Source organism: Gopherus flavomarginatus, chromosome 7, assembly GCF_025201925.1.
Source record: "Gopherus flavomarginatus isolate rGopFla2 chromosome 7, rGopFla2.mat.asm, whole genome shotgun sequence".
In the NCBI taxonomy this organism is placed as follows: domain Eukaryota; kingdom Metazoa; phylum Chordata; order Testudines; family Testudinidae; genus Gopherus; species Gopherus flavomarginatus.
This window is the reverse complement of record NC_066623.1, coordinates 97,271,350-97,296,463: the sequence shown is the minus strand read 5'-3', so window position 1 is coordinate 97,296,463 and position 25,114 is coordinate 97,271,350. Positions and strand designations below refer to the sequence as shown.

At 39.3% G+C, this 25,114-nt stretch overlaps 1 protein-coding gene across 1 annotated transcript in view; it reads left to right on the top strand.

Moving 5' to 3' along the window:
* Positions 1–797: 797 nt before the first annotated feature.
* The window catches only part of SGIP1 (SH3GL interacting endocytic adaptor 1), a 138,042-nt gene continuing 113,725 nt past the window's right edge, over positions 798–25,114 (top strand). Inside the window, exon 1 of the mRNA XM_050962939.1 lies at positions 798–1,096. Coding sequence (XP_050818896.1) covers positions 1,087–1,096 — 10 coding nt within the window. The 5' untranslated portion in view covers positions 798–1,086. The remainder of the gene's footprint in view (positions 1,097–25,114) is intronic.

The following is a 25,114-nucleotide window of genomic DNA, read 5'->3' as shown; positions in this document are numbered from 1 at the left end:
ACACACAATACTATAATTAAGAGATGACTGATAACTGCTGAAGCTAATACAGGTTGTGCCTCTGTTTTTAGGGGTTGTGCATGCTGAATGGCTGCAATCTGCTATCCGTAGCTTTGTTTTTTCCCTCCCCCGACCTCACCCCTGAAATTCTCATGCATTTCCAGCCTGATCTGAGAGCCCCACTCCCTTGTGTGTGTCCTTTGTTTCCTCTTTTTAATGGCAATTCCCTGCCTTTTGGCTCTGATGCTCTTCATGCGAAATTAATTCCAAGGCTGTCTTGAAGGCGGTCTGGATGAAATTTCTTCTGCATCATCCTTTTGGGGATAATTGTTTATGATGTGACGTCAGTCCAATTGATTTTTCTCTTGAATGGCTGAGAGAGAGAGGAGAGATCAGCAGACGCTAATGTGATGCAAAGCTACAGCCTCTGTTTCAGAGAGATACAGAAACTGACATTCTGAATGCACTGATATTAGAATGTAATTGCACTGAATGGAGGGAGACATACAATGCTAGTAAAATCTGATTATTTATTCAGACTTGATTTTTTTTTTTCAGTCTTGCTTATGTGCACATTTCACGGCAGAACCCTCTCTTAATCTGACAGTGGCTGATAATTAATCTTGTTCGCCCAGCTGCTGCAATAGGATTATAAAGAGGGGAAGTGCGTCACAAGGTACGAAAAGGGGTTATGCATTTGGTGAAAGTGGGGAGGAAAAATGGGAAATGGGTTCTTGTGTTCTCGAGGGGTATTGTGTCAGGAGATGCAAGCAAGCTACCATGTGACGAGGTACAGAGCAGGAGGGATTGGCTGAGATGCTGGCAGGCGTGTGAGCCAAGCCTGCTCTCTTTCTCTCCCTTTCTCTTTCAGCATCCTTCTGTGATACTGTAGGTGATATGGATACAGCAGCATCCATGGCCTGCTTTTTGCCTTAGCATTCTTTTTCATTTTGCTCTGGCTGATGTACAAATCAGGGATCTAAAGCATTTATTTTAAGGACTTACATTAAGCATCTGGTAACTGGAATAGAATTTTCCTGTATTTTTTCAGGCTTCTTGGAAATTGAGGAATGCAATTCTGCCACCATGATGGAAGGTAGGTTATTTTCTGAGTATGTCTTGCAGTATTCCTAGAGTTTTAAATGCATTAATGGAGGGGGCAGGAAAATGTGCTCTGTGTGTGTGTGACGGAATTGTATATTTCTCCTAAAAACCATCTGGAAGCTTTTTCAAAACTGGCATGTTGCAAATGATGATGATATAATATACAGCATGTTTAGATTATTGCAGTCAGATCCTCAGTACTGTGTGTGGTGTTCAAGATGTGCACATTTCTGTTTAACCTGATCCTCTCAGGGTGATAAAATAGATAAAATTCACAATGGTTCATAGTAGTATAGAAATGTCCTGATCACAAAATAAATGTGAATATGGGGTATATTGCATTAAGCTCATTTGATTAAGTGTTAATTGATCACTTACATGGAAATTCATTTTCTGAATTTGATATTGGCACAAGGCTGGTCATTGAAAATGTTGCCCAGGCCAGATTCTGTAGGTTTTCTTTAAAATTTATCGGGATAGGATTTTGTTTGCCCACAATCTAGTTTTAAGGGTATGCAGCTGAATTGTTTAAGGGGGACCAAATGCATTTGAACCAAAGGGGGTGTCTGCCATGAAGTGTCTCTGGATTGAAGATGCAGGCTTTTTAAAATGTTTTTAAAATTATTTTTTATTTATGTATTTGAGACTCAAAGGAAATGTGGCCTGCTGCAGGACATAAGATACTTATAGGAATTTCGTAAGGATGCAAATCTGGGCGTATATGGCAAAAGCCTCATGTTGTTTCTTGAACATATTTCAACCTGTCGTTTTTTATTCAACCATATATAAAGCTGTTTTTATGCTTTATTGAGCAAGCTGCTAGGAAAAGGAACTATAAAACAGTAGATGCTTCATGGTCGTTAAAATGAGATTTTTCTTAATCACTTTACAAGCACTTGGATAAAGATAGGAAGAGACCACCTCCCGATACTGTAATTGATCAGGACATATATTGTCAGCTGTATTGAGACTTCAATTCTTCTGGTTTTCACACCATACACATGCAATGGTGTGAAAATACTGGCCTCTCTAAGGGTGACAGGGAGGATTTTGAATCTAGAATAGGTTTAACTATAAAGATTACAATCTGCTCTGGTACTCGTATCAACAATGAAAATAGTTATGTAGTTATCCTGCATATTGAATAAAGATCTTGAGGACTGATTTTTAAATATTTACTTTGAAATTTAGAGAAATTGGATCCTATAGTGCATATTGATTTGCACATAATACATATTTTGTTCCATAACTTTTTTTGGGGGGTAGTTAGCTATTAAAAGAATTAAGGTTATTGTTGTCTGATTCTTTAAAATATAGATATAAACTAGTATCAGGTATAATTTTAAAAAACACAGTCTTTAATGGCCTGAGGCTCAAATCCTTTCCATTACCTCTAATTCATCTATGGGTCATTGGTTTTATGGTTTGTGTTTTTTGCAGGGGGGAGTGTGTGTGTGTTTGGTAGTGAGACACTTAGGCTGCTGCAGGATTGAAAAAATGTAAATTTAGATAATTTGCTGATTACAACTTATGTATGTCACACAAGTGTGGCTTAATTTCAAGAAGAATTCATAGGAATAAATAGAAGTTGTTCAGTGTTACTACTTTCCTTGTATTGTTTAGCAAATCTCATGATTGTCTTTTCCCCCTGGCTATTTGTCTAGTGAATTATATGGTTAAAGTGTGTTTCTGGAGATGATACTAATGTAACTCTTTGATTCCCCTTATAGACTCATAGGTCAGAAGGGACCAATATGATCATCTAGTCTGACCTCCTGCACAAGGCAGTGTAGTCCACTGTGTCATCACAGACTGTCAGTTCAGTCCATTCTGATAAGCTTATCAAAGTGCTGCCTAAACTAAAATGTGGAATTAAACGAAGTCCTGTATTGAGCTTTATGGACAGCATTAGTATGGATTTAAAAGATGCATCCTACACAGGTTGCTTACCTTGTGCCTTACAGAGAAAAGAGAAATGAAACTGTAAATATTAGGGGGCTCTTGTTGACTCTATTGAGAGAAGAAAACATTTTATGAAACATTTCTGCATTTAGGGAAAAAAAAAAGGAATTAAAAATTACCGGTTGGATGTTTGTGACTCCTTATGAGATTTCTTACTGTGTTTTTCAATTACCTTAATGCTTCAGGGAGTCCAGAAAGGAAGCAAGACAATAGAATTAGTGGATACAATCATTAACAAGATTGATTAATTTAATAGTTTTAAAACAAGAGTTCTATTTAAGGACTACAACAACAATACAATCAATATCCTAATTCTGAAGACCATCATTTTGCAAAGAGTCATGTCTTGGTACCAGAACATTCTTAAAGTGTCACTGTCCGGTGAAACTTGACCTGAAATGTAGGTTTTATAAAACCTAAAACCAAGCTGTTTCTTTAAACTACAACTTTTTTAAGTTCTCTTAAGTCCTCTGCAGTGTTTGCCACCATGACATTGGATAACTGTGCTAGTGTCTGAGAACCTGAAAGAGACTTTAACTAGAAAGAAAAGTGAAATTTACTAATCGATTTTCATTATCCAAAGTGGGAAAGGGGCAGAGAACAAATGTGGCTCACCTCTAGCTAATAGCCCCTAGATTTAAACATCTGGGAGCCTAATTTCTTAATGGATGTTCCTGGGCTCTGTAATGTTTTCCTCTACCAGTAAGATAGAACCTAATTCTATTGACCTTTTTTGGTACAGTGTCAGACTCCTCTTCTGACTCTTGAGTGGGTGTCTTGCTGGATTTATTTTAAACAGGCAAAAGTTGTATTTATATATTTTAATCATATTTATTAAACTGTTGCGTGTGTGCCTGACATGTAATAGGGTACATTTGCTATATCTAAAAATACCTGAGGAAAAGCACGTATATTTCACAGTATGCTTAAAAATCATAATGAGCATCTTAAAAAGCAGCCAAAAAAAAAAATCCCAATATGGCAGCTGCCTTCAGAGAACAGTGGATCCTGAATATATGCCATAGAATGTCTAGGCTAAAAGGCACTGTGCAAACATGTAGAAAAGGACAGTCTCTTTCTCAGAGCATATAATCTCCTGTAGTTTGAAAATGTTGAGAGAAAACACACCTGTAAGAGAATTGCATCATGTGACACAACTACACGAATTGTATTCAAATGACTAAAAACCAGATGTGAAATTCCACCTTCTCAATAGTCTTTGGTATAATGGTTTGTTATAGAGATTTGGATCTTCACACTGAGTTGTCAAGTAACTCTGGGCCTGATCCTGTAACTCTTACTCAAATAATCTGATTGGATGGCGTAACAGAGGTAAATTGTGTGCTCCCTTTTCTCATAATACAAAAACAAGGGAACATTCAATACAATTGAAAGGCAGTGAATTAAAAACTTATAGAAGGAAATATCTTTATACAAAACATAATTAACCTGTGGAGTTTTCTGCTACAAAATATTACTGAGGCTAATAGTAGGGTTCCAGAAGGATTAGGCATTTATATGGATAACGAACACATCCACAGTTACATTAGACTGGATAATTTTTTTTATAAGGGATAGAAAACTTCATTCTTAGGAGCTGGTTTATTCCCTGATCTGCAGGGAGTGAGGGGAAAAACTTCCCCTCTGGACATGTTATTCCATAATTGTATACTACAGAGTTTCTTGCACCTTCCTGATGCATCTGGCACTGGCCACTGTCAGAAATAAGATAGCTAGAGTAGATGGATGGATCCAGTATTACAACTCCATTGTTCCATTGCCTTCAATGTGTTGCAGCACTTGCAGGACCAGACTTTCTTACTGTCATGCTGAATATACAGAATTAGGACTGCAGGTAATTAACAGTAGTTAGTAAAGTCTCCCCTTGGTTACCAAGAGGAGAACCAAGAACGATGCTTTCACTATATTCTTAGATATTGATGCTTTATTGTTCCATACATGAATTCCTCAATACTAGCAATCCTAAGGGCTCTTACATGGAAGTGTCTTTATGTGCGGTTTTTGTTTTTTTTTGTCTTCTGTAGTTTTCTGAGCAAAGCCACTGGTAGGTTTGGGGTGATAATTGATGCAACAAGTTCAGGCAATAGTAGCAAAAGTTATCTGGAAAGGTGTAAGGACTGAATGAGTAATGGTGACCAACAGCAGAACAATTGTGTATGCACAAGCAATGCTTCTCACAATTTTGCTTGGCTGATGGTAACTAGTCAAATACTCTGGTTTCATGAATAGGCTGGAAAATATTACTAATAGGAACACTTGTTGTTGTTGTTGTTGTTATGCATAGTAAGATATATAAAGGGCATTTTTCTAGTTTGCTAGTGCACAACTGATAGGAGCTGCAGTAGCCGTCTCTAAAATTTCATAAATACATATTTAATAGTAATGTTGTACACTAACAAAACATAAGAGTGCCGAATATAGCCGCAGACAAACCAAAAGATCCTTCACCCCTTGATTATGGGAATGTTTGGAAGTGGATCTATATCTGGAATTTGTTTCATGCTCATTCATAATAAAAACAGTGTTGAAAAACAGTTCTGTTCACAACTATTATATCTGTATTTTGGCACCTTACTGTTGATACAGAATGTTGTATGTTACGCCTAGGTCTTCTACAAAGATATTAGAGAATCACACTATACTTTTAGGGTTATGCATTCCAACCAAAACCCTTGTTCTTTTCTAATGTGGCATTGAATCTGTGTGACCTCTCTAAACTACTGTTAGGTTTTTGTAGATGTACTGGCTGTTTAAAACAGCCTTGTAAACAATATTAATATTTTTACTGCTTGTGAGCATGTGGTCTATGTTGTTTCCCAAATGGTTTGATCAGTCACTATCCAAATCAATAACTAACCATCATCTGCAGTGGATAATTTGGTCCATCTTCTATTCTTTTGGAAGGGATGGTTAAGAGATGTATTTCTTTTCACTTCCATTCAGTGAAGATACTGCATTTGCAGGTAGATACATACCTACATTTCGAGTTTGTGTGGTATGGCTCTTTTAGTCATTGCATCCCTAGGGTCAAATGTGTTCAACAAAATATATCCAGGTTAGTCTCCAACAGAACAAACAGGTTTATTTAATCTAGTGATTGATTAACTATTTAATCTCCAATTTGAATCAGAGCATCCCCATCTCTGGAGGTGTTTTGGCTTTGATGTTCTGAGTGGGACCGATATCAAGATGCACTAACCTTGAGTGAGAAATTTGGTGTGAGGGGATGGCTAGTTAGAATATTCTGGATCAGGCCCAGCTATGTACAGTCTGGAGGAAATAACATAAATTTCCCTGTATAAAATAATTCTGCTTCTAGGGGTTACCCAAGTGAAGTAAACTGATTTTCCCATAGCTTGTAAGGAAAGGCAAAGCCAACTTGTGAGTCCCGTCTTATATGCATAGTTGAATCCTTTCACTGTTGGTTTCTGTTCCTCTCCAAATCAAAGTATTGATCCGTCTGTCTAGACCAGTAGCTTGGCAGATAGTCAACCTACTATGGTAGGGGAACACATTAGCAGAGAATGTGAGCTTCTTTTGATGTGGGATGGGACAGTTCTGTTTGGATCCTCATTTCCACTCTTCTCTCAAGCCCCCATGCACGTACACACCCCATTGGCCTTTGCTGCAAGGATAGTGTAGTGGGTGTAACTCATGGCTGCAGGGTCATGAAGAACCCTCAGATAGGTTTTTAAATCCTGAGACACCCACAAGCCCTATCAGGATAAGCAACTGAGGCTCTGATTTTCTAAGTGTTTCCCCTCTGCAACTTCACTTCATTGGAAGCAGCGAATCCCCAGCACTTCTGGAGATCCTGGGCAGAGTGGTCACATAAAATTAATGAGCACTTCTGAAAACATTTGGCCTTACATTTTGTGACTGTTGTGCTTCTCCTGCCACTTACAGTTTTTTTAGTCTATGTGCATAAAATCTTCCTGGTGGGTCTAGGGCAAGGGTGAGCAAACTTTTTGGTTTGAGGGCCACATCTGAGTATGGAAATTGTATGGCGGGCCATGAATGCTCATGAAATTAGGGGTTGTGGTACAGGAGTGGGTGAGGGCTCTGCGGTGGGGCCAGAAATGAGGAGTTCAGGGTGTGTGTGTGGGGGGGGCTCTGGAGTGGGGTGTGTGTGTGTGTGTGTGGGAGTGAGGCTGGAGATGAGAGGTTGGGGGTGCAGGATGGTACTCTAGGCTGGGACTTAGGAGTTCAGAAGGCAGGAGGGAGTTCAGGGCTAGGGCAGTGGGTTGGGGCACAGGAGGGGGTCAGTGATGCAGGCTCTGGGTAATGCTTACTTCAAGCAGCTCCTGGAAGCAGTGGCATGTCCCCCTTCCAGCTCCTATGCAGATGTGCGGCCAGGCACCTCTGCGCACTGCCCTTTCCACGAGCGCTGCCCCTGCAGCTCCCATTGCTGGGGTTCCCAGCCAATGGGAGCTGTGTGGGCAGCATTTAGGGTGGGAACAGCATGTGGAGCCCCCTGGCTGCCCCTATGTGTAGGAGCCAGAACGGGACATGCCGCTGCTTCCAGGAGCTGTGCGGCGCCATGGCATGCATGGAGCAGGGTAAGCCCCAGCCCCCGCCCCCTGGTGAGAGCTCGAGGGTCAGATTAAAATGTCTGAAGGGCCAGATGTGTTCCCTGGGTTGTAGTTTGCCCACCCTTGGTCTAGTGTTATCTTCTCCCCAGCAAAACATTACATTTATTGTTATATTTCAAAGGCTTTGGAAGAACCTTCATGAGGTAGGGATTCAAGTAGGTCCTGGCAGGTATGGGTTCATCAGAGAACAGGGGGGTATCTTCCAGAACAGGTGGAGAAATTCATCCCCAATTCAAACACTGTTAATTCTGCAGCTAGCTTGACATTTTATCATAGTTCAGATAGGTGAATGTAAAATAATACTTTTTAACAGTCAGTAAGATTTATCAAAGAGTGGGTCAAAAATGGACCTGGGACTGGCAGTTCAGGAAAGGTACATCTCTTGCTGGTTAAATTCAGTATTTGTGCCAACATGCTACAATTTATATACCTAGGTTAATGATTTAATGATTTAAACCCAAAAATATTAAGACGGCAAAAACTCATCAGTATGCATTGCACCTAAAGAATAGATATGGTGGCAGAAGCAAGCATAATGCAGCAAAATCCATTGTTTGTCCTTCAGGCAAGACAGCATTGTGCAAAGCGAAGGTAATGCAGCTGACACAGTATGTAGTTCAAATGGATAGTATCTCTCTTGTAGTGTATTCTCTTCTCCAGCCAAAATGGGCTGTTAACATATCTTTATTTGCTGTCCTTTGTACGGCATGTCACATGTTGTTAATTTTAATCACCAATCTTCAATTTTAAAGGCTTTGTGCCCTTCTAAAGCCTGAGGGGTTGGCTACTGTTAGAAGTTGGGTAATGGACTTGATTGTCCACTTTTGAGCTATGTCCTTATATATAACTGAGGCTGGCCTAGACGATACTTGATTCTATTCACGGCCAAAGATGATGGAAACCATGTGACTGGTAAAATGCATTTGGGGGGCTCTAGATTCTTTATAATAGCGTTCACCACCATAGCATCTGAGCAGCTAAAATACGTCGATGAATCTAGTCTCTCAATACTCCTGTTGTGAAGTAGTAAAGTTTTTTTTTATTACCATTTCATCACTGGGGAGCTGAGGCTCAGAGATTGTGACTAGCTCAAGATTATACGGGAAGCTTGAGGCAGAGTCGGGAATTGACCTCTGATTGCCCGAGTCCCAGACCAGTGCCTTTACCCTTTCCAAGACTAGCTTCCTAAAGGCTTACAGCAAATTTTTTTTTAAATGACCGCTGATTTTGGATTCCCCCCCTTTTTATTATTCCTGACTTGAATTTCAGATGTTCTGAGCATTATTGGCTCCCATCAACTTCAGCTGGCATTGTGGGGCTTAGCACTTCTGAAGATCAGGTCCAGGTTATCTTAAATTAGATGCCCATAAATTGGCATCCCTAAAATTAGTGGCCCCTCTTGAAAATGTTGGATTGCAGGTTGTACAGCTCTAGAACCATGTGAAGGACAATCTTGGTGTAAAATGTGTACAATTTTTTTAATTAGACTTGCTGCGCTTATCAATATGTGTTTGTGTAACAAGATAAGGGGCCCTGCAAGCCTAGCATGGAGTCAAAGAAGGAAGGAAAAACAGCTCATTTCCTCCATAGTGATGAAACCGGTCAGATGCTCCAGTAAAATGACATTTCAGAGGGAGTAATTTCCAAATGCAAAGCATTTGATCTTCACAGTAGATTCCCTATTGGTCAGGGGTGCTGGAACTAGGGGTGTTAGAGGAGCTGCTGCATCCTTTGGCTTGAAGTAGTAATAACAAACACCAAGTACATGATTTCCATGGTTTCCATAGTCAGCACCCCCACTACAAAGATTGTTCCAGCACCCCTGCTATTGATCCTAATACTCAAACACATCTGCAGCAAAGAGATAAAGATAGAAATGAAAACTCTATTTTGCATTTGCCTTAGTCTATTGTTTAGAGAGTTACATTTTGTATAATGTGAGCAAAATCACAAACTACCTTATTTTTCAATAGTGGGACATGAAAATGCCTGCTACCTATAAACATTCTTGCTGACTTTTGAGCACTTAGGAAAATGACGTGGTTTTTGTGTATTTTGTTGTCATTAAAAGAATTTGTTCTGGATTTTCAGTGGTGGTGCTGTGCATACAGGAAAGGTAAACATATAGCAGCGCTCAACAATGGCACAGATACCAAAGTATATGCAAGCTTATAAGGACCATTTTGTTTGATAGTTGGGCCCAGCCAGAACTCTGTTTTGGGCATATCTGATTTGGATCCAAACTTTATGGTTTAGGTTTCTCTGCTGAGTTTGAAGGCTCCTGCATGCTCTCAAATTTCTTTTGCGTGATTTCAATTTTAAAGTCACTTTGAATATGTTACTGCTTAAAATAATAATTTTTCCTATTTATTTTTATCATGTGAAAAGTATAAAGAGTCAGGTAAAACAACATGGACATGTGCAATAGTAGGTGTAAAGTAATAGTAGTATGAGCTAAGCTGTATCTTGCTATTTCACACTAATATCTGGGATTCCTAGTCTCCAATGTAAAATATTAAATACACATAGAAAAGCAAGCATAGTGCATCTCCAAAACACATTTGGTTCATTTATTTTGATAAGTTTTTGTTATTTACGGGGACATTTTGAAAGGCACAATGGCAGCTAAGTGTCCAACTCCCTTTGAAAGTCAGTGGAAATTGAAATTCAACTAACTCCCTTGTGTGCCTTTGGAAATTGCTAGTTTTGTCCTACCTCTCAGCTAAGATTTAATAACGGAATCTGTAATGAACTCATATTACTAATATAAAATGAATTATTTTTGAAAAATCTACATTAGCATAGAGTGAAGCATAGGGAAGCAATTGTGAGTGCAGGGCTCATAGAGCATGTGAGTTGGTAAAGTGCCACTATACTCTAATCTGATGGTCCCCAACCTTTCTGTAGCCAGTAGCACATTCATGTTTGGCGGGCGCCAAAAATTACTCACGTACAGGGCCAGCTCCAGGCACCAGTGGAGCAAGCACATGCTTGGGGCAGCACATGCTCCAGGGTGGCATTCCGTCCATTCTGCAGAGTTGGAGCATTTGTTTGTTTGGCGCCAGTTCTGGGCAGTGCAGAGAGAAGCTGAGAGGACAGAGAACACTGGCGCCCGCAGCCTGCATCCCCAGAGTACTCTGTCCCCAGCAGGCGTGGGCCCCAGCTTCTCTCCCCTGCTGGGCACTAGGCAGGCCCCACGCCTGCTGGGGACAGAACACCAGGGCCCGCAGCCTGCAGACCCAGAGTTCTCTGTCCCCCCCAGGCACGGGGCCGCGGCGTCTCTCCAGCTTAAGCCGCGGCTAGGTTGACCAGACAGCAAGCCGGAAAAATCGGGACGGGTGGGGGGTAATCCGTGCCTATATAAGACGAAGCCCCAAATATCGGGACTGTCCCTATAAAATCGGGACATCTGGTCACCCTAGCCACGGTCCCGTGCCTGCCAGGGACCGAGAACATTGGCACCTGCAGTCTGCAGCCCTGGAGAAGTCGGAGAGAAGCCGCAGCCCTACGTCTGCCAAGGACAGAGAACACCGGCGCCTGCAGCCCCGGAGTTCTCTGTCCCTGGCAGGCGCAGGGCCACAGCTTCTCTCCCCTGCTGGGCACTAGATGGGCGCACATAAATGCCCTGCTGGGTGCCATGGCACCCACAAGTACTGCGTTGGGGACCACTCTCTAATCATACAGCTCCAGGAATACAAACAAAATAACTTCAGCCATCTTTTCTATCTTTAAGATTATGCTGCCTGAAAATCTTTCTATCTCTCTGCAGTATGTCTTTCAAATCTTTTTGCAGACTTTCATTTTATTAGACCAATATATTTGAATTTCAACAAATAGAATAATAGCAATCAAACCACATTACTGATCTGAAATTTTGTTTTTGTTAGCTGAATATATTAATCACAGATGATACAGTGGCATTCCATTTCACCTAGTTTGCTTAGTAATCTATTGAGCATATTCCCCTATTTCCTTTACGATTACATGTTTAATTTTACTGACGTTCAATCACTGGCTGATTTTTGTTTAATGCTAGGAATAGGAAAGGCTGCCCCATTTTGTAGAATGGTTACAGTTTTTACATTTAAAGCCGCATAATATTAACGGGATGGCATTTTTTAATTTGAATATGCTTCACAGATGCTAAGAACAGCTATTATGATAAATTCCCATTTTAAATTAATGTATTTAGGAAAAAAAGAAAGGGAGCAGGAACCAAATGCATCACCAAGTTTTTTCTATTGATATAAGTTGGCAGAACTCTACTAAACTCAACAGAACTGTGCCAATTTGCAGCAGCAGTAAATTTTGCCTATTATCTACAAACCTGGAATAATAGGGATCCTGGCCCGAACATGGGAATGCACTTAAGCATGTTGGCATGTTTTCCTGAATCAAAGCTCCTGTCTGTAAATTCTGGTCTAATTTACTGATGTAAATTGACTTGCTTCCAATGCTGTTACTCCAGATTTAAGCTAATGTGAGATCACAATCTGGAACCCTCTTTGACATTTTACTTACTGAAGCACATATGGCCATTCAGTGAAGTTCCATCTGAGAAATACAAATACAATATGTGGTGTTCTTATTGTAGGCTCCAGGCATGCAGTTCATGTACCCTGACTGTTGGTGGAATGCACATATATTTTCTTGTACTGAAAATGGCATGCACAATGGTCTCTAAAATGCACAACGCACACACCATGTACATACATGTGGAACTACAAGGCTGAAATAAACATGTCATCACATGATATGATCACATTCTAGTTTTGCAAAACCACCCCTATTTTGCTCATTAAACCTCATTTGTGGCTTCTTATTGTGACAGCTTTGTGTATTCCTCATTAAGGAACATTTTCAATGTTGATGTGCACATAATCCCTTTTGCTGCAGTAAAGGCTGTGACTAGATAGATTGCTTAACTTGAGTGATTATGACATCTAGACCAATCATAGGTCCTTTTTAGTAGATGTTTAACTGCCATATTGTCAAGATATGGATTTCAGTGCAATTGCCTAAAACAATCTGTGTGATTGCTCTATAAATGGTCCAAGTGAAGAATGGCAGAAGATAACAAATTGTTTCAAAAAATTTAGGAAGCTCAGAAGGAGTGGGATGTCTCCTGGATTTGAATCTAGTTCAGGTTTCACTGGCTAATACTCTATGGCAGCGGTTCTCAAACTTTTAGCAATCCGAGGGCCCCCATTTTTGGAGGCGTGAGGCTGCTAGGCAAGGTCACTTGTCTCCCTATTCCCTTATCTCAAGACCCTTCTTGGCAGGGGTTAGGAAACATCCTGACTTCCCTAGTCAGGAAGAGAGCTTTTCCTCTAAGCCATAAAGAAAGGTATTGCTCCATTAGGCCTAGTGAACCTTTAGGCCTTCCTTACAATCACTCAATAGAATGATCAGCTCCCAATTCCATGGTTGCTATGGTGCTACCAGGCTTTGTGGTTTACTTAAGTTAGGAGAAGACAGCCAGCTTTCTTTTTCCACTGATTTTGGAAGAACAAGACCTGAAGCCATGGGCCTTCTGTGGTCAGGCCATAGGGGTGATGGATCAATGGCTTCACCTGGTGGCTCCCTGAACATGAAAGATGTGGGAGAGCAACCAGCTGGTACATTCCAAAGATTCAGGGCAGAGGGCACTGCACCAAATAGAGCAGAAGAAAGGGAAGAAGGCTACAGGGCATTCCCTCATAGCAGTAAGAATAAATAGGGAGTGGAGGTCTTGAGTGATGGGGGTGGGAGAAAAATGGGTTTTAGTGATATCTATGACATTCCCAACTCTGCCAATTTCCTTTACTCCAAAGATTGGCAGAACATGCTGGACCTGGAACTTAGGATCTAAGTTCTCTACAAAGGTCTCTCTCAACAATACAAACAACTTGACAGAAATGCCCTTCAGATTGACCAGAATCAAAACTAACTGATGGGAAGGAAAGAAGCAGCAGCAAACTAAATGTGACAAAATTTCTAAAGCTCTGACACTTTGGGATTTACATTCTTTTCTTAATAGAAGTACAGTCTGAGGTGGTGAGCAACTAGGAGACGCTTTGAGAGTCATTTTTTTGGCCTCTCTTTTAAACCTCAAATTAATAGGAACAATGTAGGGGAAGGAGGGGAAATGTGAAAAAACATCTGCTATAAACCTCTAAATGTTTCAAAGATTGCTCTGTTTTTTTCATTTTGCAATTTATCCCAGATCCATTTGATGCTCAGTAACTGCTGGTTTCCACTATCCTCAGCAAAGTGGCTGTTCAGACTTCTGATAAAGCCTTTGATGGCATGGCTTTTTCTTCAGAAAAAACACCATCTTGCAAAGGATAACATCTGACAATTTAAAAAAATAATCAGAGATTATTACTGTTTAGGCCCACAGCAGTCATAAAAATTATTGCTATTAAGTGCAACTCTTTTTGTAGATAAGTTATTGAGAAAAATACTTGTAAGTCCTACACCGACATGCTGTAGGGAACTTAAAACATCAACTTGAGAATTAAGCTTCATCAAGCGTGGGATGTGTTCGAGCACAGTTTGAAATAGGCTAAATGAAGAAAAAGCAGCATCCTATTCAGAAGGAATATGGAAGGCATTTAAACATCGTGTGATTGCAGCAAGGCAGCATTTCACATCTTTTTCTCTCTCACCCATTTGCAGCTGTCAAGAAAGCAGATTTAGGATTTGGTATCCTGACCAAGGAACCTTCAAAATTATGATCTGTAGAAGCAGGATGTGAACTCATTAAGCATGCACACTGCTATGCTGTTGAATAAATAATACACATGCATGCGGTTAAAGCATGCCATTCATGTATAAATGTGGTGTTCAGTTTTGTGATTTCCCAGAAACAACTTTGAACATTACATCTAATATCACACATTTTCTGTACATAAATATTTAATTACATTAACCATGTTTCATTCAGTGTAATTTTCAGTTCTCATATTCGGTTTCTTCTGAGTGTCTTCACCCCATCCCCCTACCACATACTCCACTCTCTCCATGATAATAATTGAAAACAGATATGTTCATAAATAGTTTCATCTCCAGCTTTTATGTCACCTGAAAGTAAAAATAGATTATGGCATCATGTGATAGCACTAGTAAAACACTAAAGCCTTTCCAGAAGCATTCAAAAACCATGCTGTGGCATGATTGGCAGAATTATGTATGGAATTGAAGAGTGGCCTCTGGATATTTTATTTTCTCTCTGCTGATGAAGACTGAGCCTCTGATAGACTCTACAGATGAATTGGTAGACACTGTCTTTAGTTCTGCTTTGATCATTACCAACATGTAATAATGGATGTGTAGGTGGTTTTAGAGATGTGGTAAGAAGTTATTTTTTTTCTTTCTTCTTAGCTATTCTTAAATGCCTGAATTTAATATACCCATTGAAATAACAAGAGGTTTAATCCTGAAAGTTTTACTCAATGCAAAACTTTCAGTGTATTAAAATGGGATGAAGATGATGTGGGAAGAAAAATAGTGACCTTATACTGGAAAAATCTCTGGCAGTGGCAGAAGCCCCATCCCCTGCGTTCCTTAAATCTACACTGGAAAAAGAAGATTCCGTGAGGATCTGCGATGGCATGGTATGAAATGCACTATTGGATGAAACTTTTGGATGAAACTTGTTTTGCCAAAAATGCAAATTCAGGCTGACTGACACTGATTAATTCGTGTCAAATTCAGGCTGATGAATTTGTGTTGATTTCAGCAAATTTCCAGTTGAATAAATTCACAAAATAGGAGGAGAAGGAGGTGCCCCTCCTCTTATGGATAGTGGTTGGAGCACTCAACTGGAATGTCCCTGTCCAAAGTAGGGATTTGAACCTGGATGGTTAGTATCCTAGCCATTGGGCTCTTGGGTATAAGGTCAGCTCTTCCTCCTTGGTTTTTGCATTTAGCCCTTCAGTTTCTGCTTTTATTCACTGTTGTTAATAAAGGGTTACTGGCCAAAATGAAAAATTTCAGACCTCTCAGTTTATGAAAAAAATCAATTTCTGGTTGACCCAAAACAAACAAACTTCTCAGAACTGCCAGAGAACTAAAAAATCAGTTATTCACACAGCTCTAAAGAGGATAGGCAAGAAGATAACAGGTCTCTTCTGTCTCTAGCTTTTATAACTTGTCTCCTTTTTACATTTTTAATCCATTAGTATAACTGATTAATACATAAATTCCCTAAGCATTAATTCTTAAGAAACATTTATTAAAAAGTTTTTTGGATTAAAATAATTCCTCTAACAATTGTTCTTAGTAGAGCCTTGTCATTTCAAAGGCAAGGTAGGGGCCAGCTGTATCTACAACACACTGATTTAGAATGTTCCCTATCTACGTCTAAATGTGTAGGATCTAAAACTCACTTCAAGCTTCTACCAGAAAGTAACAAGGAAAACACAGGAAAAACTTTGTATAGTTTATTTGGCTGGTATATGATGTTAAGATTTTAAGCACCGCCTCTTTTTTAGAAAGTATCAGTCACAACAATTTAAAAAGAGAGCATGGCAAATAATTCATACCAGTTCATTCCAATTTTGTTAAAAATTATGTGGGAAATTATTTCTGTGAATTATTCATACTGCTTAAGTTGTTCACATAAGTTTGTTGCAAATAGTGAATATTTGCACCTTTTTGATGAGACCTGCAGGTCAAAATGGCATATTTCTATTCCCTGTTTGGATGAGTCTATCTCTTATTTCCGGGGTGAATCTGACAATTGTTCTGCAACATTTGCTTAACATGTAGTTTTGGTGAATGTTCTTTATAGCAAATGAATATAAAGCAAACATACAGGAGCCATGAATGCAATAAAAGAAAAATGATTTTTTAAAATATGGATTTTTTTTTTTTAGTTTTTTCTCCCAACTTTGGCTAAAATCTTGTTACAGAACATGAAAAAGTGGCTTTTTTGCATTAAATATACAGCATCAGTGTCTAACTCTACAATAATACAACTATATAATGTTAATACTTTGCTTTTATAACTTTCCTTTCATCTAAATATCTCAAATCACTTTAAAGTTGGTAAGTCTTCCTACTCTACTGGTGGGGACATGGAAGCATAAAGCGATTTATTAACTGTTCTGAGATATTTAGTAGCAGAGTCTGGAACAAAACCCTCGTCTTTCGGCTCCCAGTCTCCTGCGCTATTAGTTAACTAAAGTTTAAAGCAACAGTGTTATTAGGGAGTTGGTATTTGATGATGATGGAAGAGAGGCCACTCAAAAGGCTTCGAGGAGGAGGAGGAGGAGGGACAGGCCAACCCTACATTATCTTGCTGGATACACCATATAAAGAAAAGCCGAATTTTGAGTTGAACATTCCATTATGCTTTAATGTAAATAGTGTTCAGTCATCACAGAAATAATGAATTGCCCTGAAAGAAAGCTTACTAGCAGTCTACCAGTGTAACGGACAAACCCTTTTAGAATAACAATGTTAAGCCCAGATTTTAAGGCTATTTGGGCATCTGCGCTCAGTGTTGCAATGCTTAACTGATTTAAGAGCCTAAATCTCATTTTCAGAAGGGATTTAGGCTCCTAAATCAGGTAGGTGTTGCAACGCTGAGCACAGCAACACCTAAATAGCTTCAAAAATCTGGGCCTTAATGTCTTGATAACTCATTTCTTCCCTTTAGTCTATAACCACCCAAGTTTACTGATCATCAGGCTGTGCTTCAAGGTACATCTTGTCTGTCTGGCTCATAGGGAGTTGGTGTGGAATGCTCTGGTGTTTTCGTTTGCTTGGGAGTCAGATGTTTCTACTCATGTTGTTGCTGGGTTATTTGACTTGCTCATGGGGTAACTGACTGGGCCATTTGTTTACATTTTCAAAAGCTTTTTTGTCAAGGGCAAGCAACCATAGCATCAAATGGACTCTCAAATTGTAGAAGACTAAAAGTGTAAATAGAAATGTGTGATCTCTGTTGGTACAAAAGGGTGAAGGGCACATGGATGTGGAGTCAATGCTTAATATGTCTCTATTTTTCACTTTATAATAAAACTAAAAAGTCCCAGCCTCTGGGCACTCTTGACAATATACTGAAAAATATGCAACATGCACTTGAATAAACCAGACTGCCCCTGGCAGCAGCAAAAATTTCAATTTTACAGTGAGATCCCAGCCAGAGTTGACTTTCTCTAGTGAAATGGTTGTCACACATGCCTCATGCAAAAAAAGTCCCTTATTAGAAACTGGGCAGAAAAAAGATAGTAAAGGGAGCCTGTCATAAACGGATAGTTAAGAGTTAATGGAACAGAAATACTTCATATCTCTTTTGCCTGTAAAGGGTTAACAAGAGCAGTGAGCTAGGCTGTCACCTGACCAGAGGACCAATCAGGGGACAGGATACTTTCAAATCTTGAGGGAGGGAAGTTTGTGTGTGTGCTGTTAGTTTTTGGTGGTTGTTCACTCTGGGGGCTCAGAGGGACCAGACGTGCAACCAGGTTTCTCTCCAATCTCTCCAATACAGGCTCTTATAAGTTCAGAATAGTAAGTACTAGGTAGATAAGGCGAGCCAGGCTTATGTTTGTTTTCTTTATTTGCAATTGTGTATTTGGCTGGAAGGAGTTCAAATTTGTATTTTGCTGAAAGGATTTTAATTTGTACTTGTATACTTAGGCTGGGAGGGTATTCCCAGTGTCTATAGCTGAAAGACCCTGTAACATATTCCATCTTAAATTTACAAAGATAATTTTTACTGTTTTTCTCTCTTTAATTAAAAGCTTTTCTTGTTTAAGAACCTGATTGTTTTTTTTATTCTGGTGAGACCCCAGGGGACGGGGTCTGGATTCACCAGGGAATTGGTGGAAAGAAAGGAGGGAAAGGGGAGAGAGGTTAATTTCTCTCTGTGTTAGGATTACTTTCTCTCTCAGGGATAGTCTGGGAGGGGGATTGAGAAGGAGGGGGGAAGGTGAATTTTCCTCTCTATTTAAGATTCAAGGAGTTTGAATCACAGTGATCTTCCAGGGTAACCAAGGGAGGGGAAGCCTGGGAGAGGCATTGGTGGGGGAAAGGGTTTACTTTCCTTATGTTAAGATCCAGAGGGTCTGGGTCTTGGGGGTCCCCGGGCAAGGTTTTGCGGGGGACCAGAGTGTACCAGGCACTGGAATTCCTGGTTGGTGGCAGCGCTACAAGTACTAAGCTGGTAATTGAGCTTAGAGGAATTCATGCTGGTACCCCATCTTTTGGACGCTAAGGTTCAGAGTGGGGAATTATACCATGACAGAGCCACAGAAGGATTTGGATAGAGGGCACTTTAAAAACTCTGTTTTTATCATGTGTTGTTTTTTCAATTTTGTAATGTTTTCATTCAGTCAGTTCTACTCCTTTTTTTTGTTTGTTTTGTTTTTTTTGCTTTTCACCTTCATAGCCCAGCATAAACTGCCATTAATACGTACAAAACCTTTGATCCTTAGAAAATAGTCCACAAACCCTGTTAGCCCAAACACAGTTCAATTACAAATGTTCATCAGCATAATAGTACAGTTTTTTGTTTTGTTTTAATGTTTTATTTTAATAACACCCACATTTCTTTATTGCAGTGAGACTGCAAGGGGCATCATAGAAATTTCTGCTGCATCTAGCACAGAAATTGAGTTTACAGGCCGAGGGTATCAAATTAAAAGAGAGAGTCTGTTAGACCTTGTAACTAGCCAAGGATCCCAAGTTTAACAGAAAGAAATAGAACATAAGAACGGCCATACTGGGTCAGACCAAAGATCCATCTAGCCCAGTGTCCTGTCTTCCAGCAGTGGCCAATGCCAAATGCCCCAGAGGAAATGAACAGAACAGGTGATCATCAAGTGATCCATCCCCTGTCGCTCATTCCCAGCTTCTGGGAAACCGAGGTTAGGGACACCATCCCTGCCCATCCTGCCTAATAGCCATTGATGAACCTAGCCTCCACGAACTTATCTAGTTCTTTTTCTGAACTCTGTTATAGTCTTGAAAAATACTGAAGTATTTGTGTAGTATAAATACTAAGACTTCTAAAATAACCAGTTCTGCATTGATGGTACACTGTGAAATTATCCAATCTATTTTTAATCAATAATTTTCAGGATTATTCATTGCTCGGTCTGCAGTACATGTATGTAAAGGTGAATGTTTGTTTGTTTTTTTTCTTTTCTTCTTTTTTAAGCAGTCATATCCCCTAAAGCTATGCCGTAACCAAAGAGTTAATTTTGGTTATGAGTACTGTGGAGAAGATTACAAGGATGCTATTGTGTAAGCCCAAAAGTAATGTCAGATCCATTGAAAAAGAAATGAAAGGTTTGCAGCATTCTTTTCAGGAGATATTGGCATGTATATTATAATGTGCGTGGGTGTCTGTAGATAGATTGTGTACAGCAAACGGCTCATCAGAAAACAGGCCAAATAAAAAATGTGTGTTGCAGCTCTTCAGCAATCTGCTGAGATGATGCACAGCTCAGTTCCCAGAACTGCCTCCCAACAGAAATGTGACCTGTTAAAATCTCAGCTGAGTATTAGTGATTGTTTTCTGTTAGCCATGGGGATGCGGGGGATTTTATCAGCTTTGTCCAGTTAGGATAGAACAAAGTTATGCTGATGTTTTCTCACATTGAAAGCTCCTTGTCTTCTCTTTAACATAAATCTGGAATCTTTAAGAACTTGATCCTTCCCTCTGAAACACGGATGTGCATTGTTGTGTATCTAAATCAGTTGCATCGCAGTTGATCCTCCAAGCAATGCAGTGATAGCACATGCTTGCTATCAGAGGTCAGGGCTGAGAATTTGGACCTGACATTTTACAGATGATTAACTGGGGGTGAGGAGCAAAGAAGCAGGGTCTAGCAGTTAAATAAAGGACAGAGAACCAGAACTCCTGGGTCCTATCCCTTCTGTTTTTTCTGTTTAACGCTGGTGTATTGGCAAATCACTTAGTATTACCTTTGCCTCAGTTTCCCAAGGTATAAAGTGACCTCACAGAGATGTTGTGTCTTTAACGTTTTGAGACCTTCACAGGAAAGGTGCTACATTGCTATTAGGTATTGTCTCAAGTGGTTAATTAGTCAACAGGGAAGAACAATAAAGTGAGTCTTGACCAGAGCTATTTAAAGGAGAAAGATCCTGTTCTATACTATTACTGTTCTGGGCACCTTTCTAAATAACACAAAACCTTTGAAAAAGGCATTTGATCTCTCTTATGCCAGCAGTCAATTAAATTGACAAACTTTATCCAAGTCCAACTTATTTTCCATAACGATTGGGCCACTTCTTTCTCTTGCAGAAAACAGGCAGGGGAAATCCCTTGGCTGCTGTGTGTACATACTGTAAGACTTTACATTAAAAAAAAAAATCTAATCTGCACTGAAAGCAGGTATTGAGCATTTGATATAATTACATTGATGAATAAAAGATGGGAAACAATTTATAGTTGTTCTTTATTTAATGCATTAAAACATGAAATTAATTGCAGCACCTTTATTGTTCACATAGACTGCTGCTCTTCTTAATTCTCTGTTAAATCTTATAGTAAGAAAAAAAATCAGATAGTCATTGGTTCCCCACTCCAGCTTACATCTGCTTCCTCCTATGGACTTTTAAAAACAGATGGTAATATGGTCTGCAGTCAAAATATAGCAAAGGACAAATATAAATCTTAAATGTGTCATTCAAATGTGTTTGATTACATTAAGCTCCCAGGCTTTCATAGATTTTAGTCAAGTGATTGCAATTCAGCCCCTCTGAAAACAAGAAAAATGCCACCCCTGTACTTGTGACCCCCAATTGAGAAACGTTGATCTAGATGAGTTGACGTATCCCCGGAAAACCTCTGCATACCCCCAGGTGTACATGTATCCCTGGCTGAGAACATCAGTTTAGTGGGTAGGGAAGCATTTTAATCCTAGAAAGCAGAACACATACTGACCAGGGTGGATAAAAATCAATGATTTAAAAATAAATCCACTTTTAAAAATTAAATTAGCTTTATTTTTTAAAAAACAAAACATATTTTAAAATTACATTTGAAATTGGAATTTGTGTTGGAGCCTATACTTACACAATCCATTAAAACCACTAAAATTAAATACAAAAATATTATTAAGTAGTACATGTTTGGCAAGTTTTTAAAGAACGTCAGCCCTCTGAATTGGTGGAAGTTACTGGCTAAGTACCTAGAACCGGAGTTTGTTGAAGTGTTAAATCAGCTTTTGGCAGCAGTGACCTCTTCAGCAGGTGCAGAGAGGTTTATTCTACATTTTATTCTACAGTTCTCTGAAAACATCCACTCGATGTGCGGCAGCAGTCAAAAAAGCTAACAGAATGTTGAGAATCATTAAGAAAGAAAATAGCATATTGCTTCTACATAAATCCATGGTATGCCCACATCTTAAATACTGAGTGCAGATGTGGTCTCCTCATCTCCAAAAAGATATACTGGATTTGGAAAAGGTTCAGAAAAGGGCAATAAAAATTATTAGGGGTATGGAATGGCTACCATATGAGGAGAGAGTAGTAAGACTGGGACTTTTCAGCTTGGAAAAGAGATGACTAAGAGGAGATATGATAGAGGTCTATAAAATCATGACTGGTGTGGAAAAAGTAAATAAGGAAGTTTTATTTACCCTCATAACACAAGAACTAGAGGTCACCAAATGAAATTAATAGGCAGCAGGTTTAAAACAAATAAAATAAAGTATTTTTTCACACAACACATAGTCAACCTGTGGAACTCTTTTCCAGAGGATGTTGTGAAGGCCAAGACTATAAAAAGAACTAGATGAATTCATGGAGAATAGGTCCATCAATGGCTATTAGCCAAGATGAGCCGGGATGGTGTCCCTGGCCAGAAGCTGGCAATGATGATTACCTGTTCTGTTCATTCCCTTTGAAGCCCCTGGCATTGGCCACTGCTGGAAGACAGGATACTGAGCTAGATGGACCTTTGGTCTGACACAATATGGCTGTTCTTATGTTCAGTTTGCTTAACAATCTCTATTCAAAACTTGTTCATTCAAAGTTAAGACACAAATTGGAAATTGAAAAAGCAGGAAACCTTGTTTTCCTCTCCAATTTATGAATTAAAAACGGGGTGTGAGAAGACGAGAGCTACTTGTTTCTGGTCACCATGTGCTTCAAGATTTTAGAACTATCAGCTCAATTCACTAATTACAGATAACACTTCCTTTTGTTTAATAAATCAGTTAGCTTTGAGTGTGAAACTCTCTCTCTATATATATTGTATATAGAGAATATATTTTAAAAGATGGCACATTGAAGGTGTAATTTTAGCTACAAATTCAATTAAAATGCACAAAAATAGAATTGTATTTTGTAGTATTTCCATCTGAATGGAGCTTGACCTGAATCATCTAGTAAATAAGAAATGTGCCATTCACCTTTTCTAAAATAATACATTTTAAAAATCAGAATCTGAATAAATGTAAGTTAAGCCATAAAATTGTTTAAGTAAATGTGTATAGTTTTAGTGAATCCTCTTGGATAGCAAAAAAAAGAACCAAATTTAGTGTAAAGTCTACATTTAATTCAAAGTAACATGTTTTAATAATTCCCAACTACTGAGAATCAACTTTCTATATTAATATAACTAAAGTACAAATGCAAAACATGATTCAAGTTGATGATGTAAATCAGTCCACCCTGATACCAAGGTACTGTGGTCTGAACCTGCCAGCTGCGGAGTGTTGAGTGACTATCTGCTAAAATTCAATCCGGGGATAGACCGAAAGTGGTGAGGCACCAGCAGGTTGTGTGTAATTCCCAGACTAACAAATGGCACTTCTGCCTAATCAGAGTTCATAGATAAGAGAACACAAAATAGTCAGTCTTATTTCCACTCCCAAATGCAGACACAATCCATTCACAAAACCCTCATGATGCACTACATACCTTGTGGCACTAGTGCAAGTGGCACCTTATCTTGAAAAGAGTAACGTCTAGAGGAAAATACCCCAGAGGGGATTGTTAATTCGGTTCCACTTTTCATTTGGAAAGAGTTGCTTAAGATTTAGTTCTAGCACCACACTTTCCTTACCCTTCCTCCGCCCCTTGGTTACCAACGGATATCCTAGAAGCTTCCTTCCCCTCTCCTCACAAATGGATATGCAGTCTTGGTTGATCCAGCACGATTGTAAGTTTTAAGGGGGTGGCTTGGTGTCCTGCATATTAAATCTGCAGCCTCTCAGCTCACACCTCCAGTGGAGATGCTAATTGGCACAAATTTTAAAGTTTCGTGATGTAGATCGTTGGCCATTGGGAATTGGACTAAGACAACCTACTCGCTTCATGTAGACTACCATAAAGCTGATGTATGGTAACAGCTCTTTGTTATGACCTGATTTGGTTTTGAAACATTGACCTAGTCCCTTTAGCTATCTGGGTCCCCTCTCACCCTTCAAATCCAGGTTTGTTATAAGTTGTGTTATCCTAGTTTATGCCCTATAGAAAATGATTGTTTAGATATTTCATGGTCTCCCACTTCTTCTGCCTTTTTGCTCTGTCATGCACATCCTAACCATTGATTTGAATTAATTTAATACTTATAACAGATGTTTGCCTCTGTAATAAATGAGTTTTATATGTGGAGGAATATAAACGTTTCAGTGTAATTTTTAAAATCTTAGAGACAAAATAATGTAGATGGAAACACATGTTATCTGACAATTGTTTAATATTCTTTGTGTGCCGTATAAAAAAAATCACAGAATATGAACATTTTCAATATTCCTCTGTAAATGCTATATAAATAAAAAAAAAAGATGAGTTCATAATGCATGTAAATATTTTACTGCAAATGGAACTATCTAGATAGCGCAACTTAAATATTTTAATGTAAAATTAGGGTCAACAATTTATATAAAAATCATAGTGAGAGGCCCACACCAAATTAACTCTCTTCCATGCATATGTGCCTTATAATAGGTATTTTATCATATAGTCATGTAATGTGTATGTAGTGGCACAGCATGCTCATTTGGTAAAATTGAATGCATTACTCAGCTACATGCATTCACACAGGGGTGTGCACAAGGGGAGCCAAGCAGGAGCCATGGCGGGGGCACAGAGATCCTCCAGCCCCCAGGCCATGAGTGGGGCACAGAACGTGCCCCTCCAAAAACAGTCAAATTTAAATTCCTGTGTGCGCCCCTGCATTCACATTTACAAAAATTCTTGGTGTTAAAACTTGTTTTGTGGTGACATCTCTCCCATTTCCTACAGCACCACTTAAGTCCTTGTTGTCTTGGTGATGGAAGGCTTTATTGAGATGCTTCTGTGGCTGTTTTGCTATGGTCAAAAGGTAATGAACTTTTCCAATGGCACTGATATGAAGCACCAAAGGATAAGCAATTTGGGTGCATGAAACTGTGCTGGGCATCTGTGGGCATCGCTACTTGTCAACACTTAGAAAAGAGCTGCTTCAGCAGTTAAGGGCTCAGGTC